The sequence below is a fragment of the Lygodium microphyllum genome, chromosome 11, assembly GCF_053477565.2.
Source record: "Lygodium microphyllum isolate KBCC chromosome 11, Lygodium_microphyllum_v1.1.10, whole genome shotgun sequence".
NCBI lineage: Eukaryota > Viridiplantae > Streptophyta > Polypodiopsida > Schizaeales > Lygodiaceae > Lygodium > Lygodium microphyllum.
This window is the reverse complement of record NC_141145.1, coordinates 61125817-61130662: the sequence shown is the minus strand read 5'-3', so window position 1 is coordinate 61130662 and position 4846 is coordinate 61125817. Positions and strand designations below refer to the sequence as shown.

Here is a 4846-nt window from a genome sequence, read left to right as displayed (position 1 = left end):
AAAAGTGAAACGCCTCCGACCCTCGAAAGGAGAAAGGATGGTGGGTGGCAAGGAGGCCCATTCTTAACGTCAGCCGGAGGAATCAAGTCCCAAGAGAAACAAGCGTGCACAATTTGTTTGCAATGGCGTTAAGAGACGTAGTGATGGCATATACTATATATATATATATATATATAGGGTGAAGGCCCCTAAAGGCTCCACGTGGAGAGCCGAGAGCAGAAGCGGCGAGAAACGACGCCACGCAGCGGCAGCACGCGGTCGAATTTTGGGAGCGGCGATTGACAGCTTCTTCTCTGCGACCGCGTCAAATCCACAACATTCCCTCGATCTTACAATCATCATACATTAACAACATTCTTCTTCTTCTATCGTCACAGTTTTGTTCATCCACACTCCCAAACTTGTTATCCTTTAGACTGATGTACTGTTACTACATTCATTATATATAACCTACCACTCGGCTTGTAGTGTTGTACAACTAGTAGCACCCCAACCTCTGCTCCGCCCTTTGCAAGGCTTCCTCTCCTTAGTACCAGTCCGACCCAAAATCCTTCTATTTTTCCTTGCAATTCAGCCAGCTAACTAGTGGGTGATGATAACATCTCCAGTACAGTTTCCTATCTTGATGAATTATACCTTAGGCGTTATGTGCAAACTATAAATAACATCAGAGCTTTATCCACAGTTAGTGTTCCTGCGCTGCACAGACCAGTAAACTGCAGGAGATATAAGAGACAGTAGGGCGCGGGCGCTGTAGCTTTATTGTCTCATTGATAGGGGCAGTTTGGAGGAAAGAGACGAGGTGCAACACTTGCTAATCAAGACCTGTCAGCCCATCGATCCAATAAGACTTTGATTCAACACGATTAATTGATTCTTCAATTCATTACTGTATATTGGAGAGGATGGATAGAATCTGGCATTATAAGCCACTTGTAGCTGTGATTGGATGCATGTCAGGTCGAGTGGCAGGCCTTTTGCTGCTGCTGATGATGATGATGTTGGGTCATGATATTGATCATCTAGCGGATGCTGCAGACCCAGACCCTCTCTTCGACTTCGCCCAAAATCCAAACCTCACAAGCTTCACCTTCAGGGACATGACCAACAACGGGGACGTCTCTCACGGCCCCGGAGGAACCCGTGCCGGCCTCAACATCTCTCTCTACCCAGCTATGGAGTATGTACTTGAAACACCCTAGACATGTGACTGATGCTATTCACTCCTGTGCTTCCCTAGCATCATGTCATAGTTTTGCGTACTTTCCTATGCAGTTTGCATCATTATTACAAGCTTCTGATCCCTCATCACCTTATAGTAGTCTATTACCACTGATCAATCTTGTCAATTCTTTAGTATGTCTAGGCTTGAATCAATATTGACTTAGACTAGCAAATTACACGCATCAGGACAGGTAATTAAGTTCCCTTTTTGGATTGTCATGACGATAGTCATGTGCGTGATAATCTTTCAATGTTTTTGTCAACCTAGAGATTATTTGAACTAGTTTTGTCTGATGTCTCCTTTGCTACCTGACTTCACTGTGTACACTGAGTCAGAGGTGCAATCTGTCATCTCTAACAACAGCGATCTCACAATTTCTGTAAACATGACAGGTCCCAAGGGTTGACATATGTGAGATTTCAAATGAAGCCATGTGGAATAAATCTCCCGCATACACACCCAAGAGCCTCTGAGATGCTAACTCTGTTAGAAGGAGGGCCCCTTCAGATCGGCTTTGTGGACACAGCAGGTAAATCAATGGAGGTTTAGCAGTGGGGTGATAAGACATCAAAACTGGATTCATGATGAAATACGTTGGAAGATCATGATCATGATTTGATGCAGTATGTTGTACAGAAATCCAGTTTTAATGTCTTAATTACGGAAATGTTCTGATTGATTTGATGGATGTTTTGCAGGAGTTGCTCACGTTGACATAATGAACAAGGGAGACATTACCGTTTTTCCGAGAGGACTACTGCATTACGAGCTTAACATTGGAGATAAGACTGCCCACTTCCTCTCAGCACTTGACAGCCAAAACCCAGGAGTCTTGGTACAGTAGTTTCCCTTGAACCCTGTATGCTTGTTAATATGTTATGACGTGCTCATGATCACAGTGGACCCATGATGAGGGTGCCTTCTCTCTCCTCAGGCAGGTGCTCATGTTAGCTTAGACTTGGTTACAAGGGACACTTCACATCAAGACTTTTGGATACAATAGCCATGATGTCCTTGCACATTAGGTGGTGCGGCAATACACTTATGTGTGTATAATACCATATAATACCATATGGTATTATATCGTGCCCCAGGCCCAGGGGGGACAGGCTACCCCGCAGGGGTACTAGCCTATGCTAACTACCCCCCCATCTCCACCAAGATGAGTATGCCCCACCATTGCACTAAAAGGTGATTAGTCCATTGGTAAGGTTGTTAGCACGTGTCCTCGAACATAAGACTTAAGTCTCTCACAACATAATAGAAGGTGATTAGTCCATTGGTAAGGTTCCCAAAGGAGGCCCAAAGTTCCTTCTTATAAGGGCCATGGTAAAACCCTTACAGGATGAGGCAAGGTGAGTGATAGTTGGCCAATTAAAAAGAAGTGGTTTATCATCTCCTTTATGAATGAGTTTGATAATTCCTACATTGACACTATGACACAATCCCCCAAACATGGTAGATTTCTTCCAAACAATCATCAAAGGGAGAATTAGGGTCTCTTTGAGCATATGGTAGAATCATTAGGCATTTAATCAAGTCTAGGGATTTTTCCTTTTTTCAGGCTCATCAAGTGGGGAGAGATCTTGTCCTGAAAGGGAAGAAATGGAGGTGGGTATTATTGTATCTCTAATCTTGCCAATTTAGCTCTTGCCCTGGTTTTTCTATATTCGAGGCAAGAAGGTGTACGAAAAATTTCAGCAAAATAGTTATGTACAATGGTCTGATTTTGGGCTCAATTAGTAGCTGTGTTGCCCTTTTCATCCATAAGAAGGGATGATAGTTCCTTTTTTCTTTGTCTTGATGAGGTTAAACATTTCTATTGTGAGTTTGTCTATCTCAACTGTCGACCATGTTCTTGTCACTTATGAAAAGTAGCACTTATATGGCTTCTATTTCTTTTGCTTTCTAAGATCTAATTTTAGTTCATAAGAGTTTTTCCAAAGTTTGGGAATCACTTGCATTTACAACTTGCTCTAGTTGAATGCACATTGCATATTTTTAAGCTCTAGTCCTACTCCTTTTGAAGTTAATGGTTCTATTTTTTACTTCCATAATACAATATTGTGTCTACTTTATTGCATGACTCCAAACAGTTATCGGCGAGGAAATGAGAAAGAATATCATGCCCCAAACTTCTTTTACACTTTTTTGCACATAATTAAGTTATTGTTAATTGGAGACACTACTTATGTATGTACTTATTAATGATAATGAGAAAATCTAGATTGTTATTTAGTTTGTTGTGTATTACTTGACCTTTAAAGAATGATTGATTTATCACTATAATTTGGATTCAACAATGTCTATTATACCATTTTTGAAACACAATGACAAGGCGACTTGTGACCTCAAACTATAGAGTAGGTAAGATTGTGCTTTGAGTCCTCATGCCATTCCTAAGGAATGTTCATCATGGGAAATATGGGTTTACTTCATCTTAGAGCTAGTTCATGTTTTGTCTTCATAAAATGCCTTCTCAAAGTAGTCTAACAACAAAAATGCATCTTTGAAAAAGAATTGCCGCAAGTAAAGAAAAATTTCATTCATATTTACAAAATCTTCATTATGGTAAGAGGAGAGAGATTTGCGAATGGGTTTTTATATAAACTAGTTGCTCTTGCCCCTCTAAAAAGTATATATCTAACTTGATTCATTCTTGATTCAATGTGGCCCTTACTTAGAATATATTTTGATTGTGGGGGATGCCATGTCTAAGGATAAATATGTTCTGAGGAAGGATGGTTGATGAGAAGATCGCAAGAAAATTCTTAATGGGAAAATACATTTTTCAAGAAAGTTCAATTTCTAGATCATAATGAGCAAGAATATTATAGAAAAAATAATGACTACTACTCTCATTATGCTTGAACATTGATCAAGTTGCTAAGAGTTCTCTTCAAGTGATAGTAAAAATATTGATGGTTTACATTATCGAAAAACAACATAATTACTTGATTATCATTTCTTTTTGTAGACTATAGCTGGGGCGTTGTTTCAACTTCCAGTGCGTGCTTTAGGAGCAAGCTTAAATCAACAGGTGACCGATATTTTGGCCATCAAATCAACTCTCTATGACTATGGGCATGCACTAGAGATGAGCACAATCTCAGGATGTGTCCCTGGTAAAAACATTGTCAATAATTTCTAACTTGATAGCCTTAACCTCTCATTGCCCTTCAAGAGAAAACCTTCCCTACTCATGTGTCCTTAGTAAAAACATTGTCAACAATTTCTTCCTTCATATCCTTAACCTCTCACCATCCCAAAAGAGAAAACCTTCTGTAGGAAAATGTGGAATATTCATAAAATACTTAACATTTCAAGCTACCATTCCAATCTAGGACTAGGTTTTAGCTTTTCAAAATGTAAGATCCTAACATTATCACGTGTGGCTACCCTTCCCCTCCGAGACTAGGTTTTAACTTTTCATAATGTAAAAGCCTAACATGATCAAATCTATTTTGGCTCAAAAAATCTTCTTTTGTTGATTGATCAAGAATGATTGCAATAATACATCTTTCAAGAAGTTTTGAGAACTTTCCCTAACGCTATAGCCCCTTTCTAGCAACAATAATCTTTAGCATTACATCATTAAAATGTCTGATACATATGTTATTT

The 4846-nt window shown here is 39.5% G+C and overlaps 1 protein-coding gene across 1 annotated transcript; it reads left to right on the top strand.

Annotated features, from left to right (window-relative positions):
- The first annotated feature begins 219 nt into the window (after positions 1–219).
- LOC148028873 (putative germin-like protein 2-1) lies at positions 220–4638 on the top strand. Its single transcript, XM_087688630.1, has 4 exons — positions 220–1180; positions 1618–1754; positions 1924–2060; positions 4203–4638. Exons 1-4 carry the CDS (start codon positions 906–908, stop codon positions 4374–4376), a joined length of 723 nt encoding a protein of 240 aa, XP_087544756.1. The 5' UTR covers positions 220–905; the 3' UTR covers positions 4377–4638.
- The last annotated feature ends 208 nt before the right edge of the window (positions 4639–4846 follow it).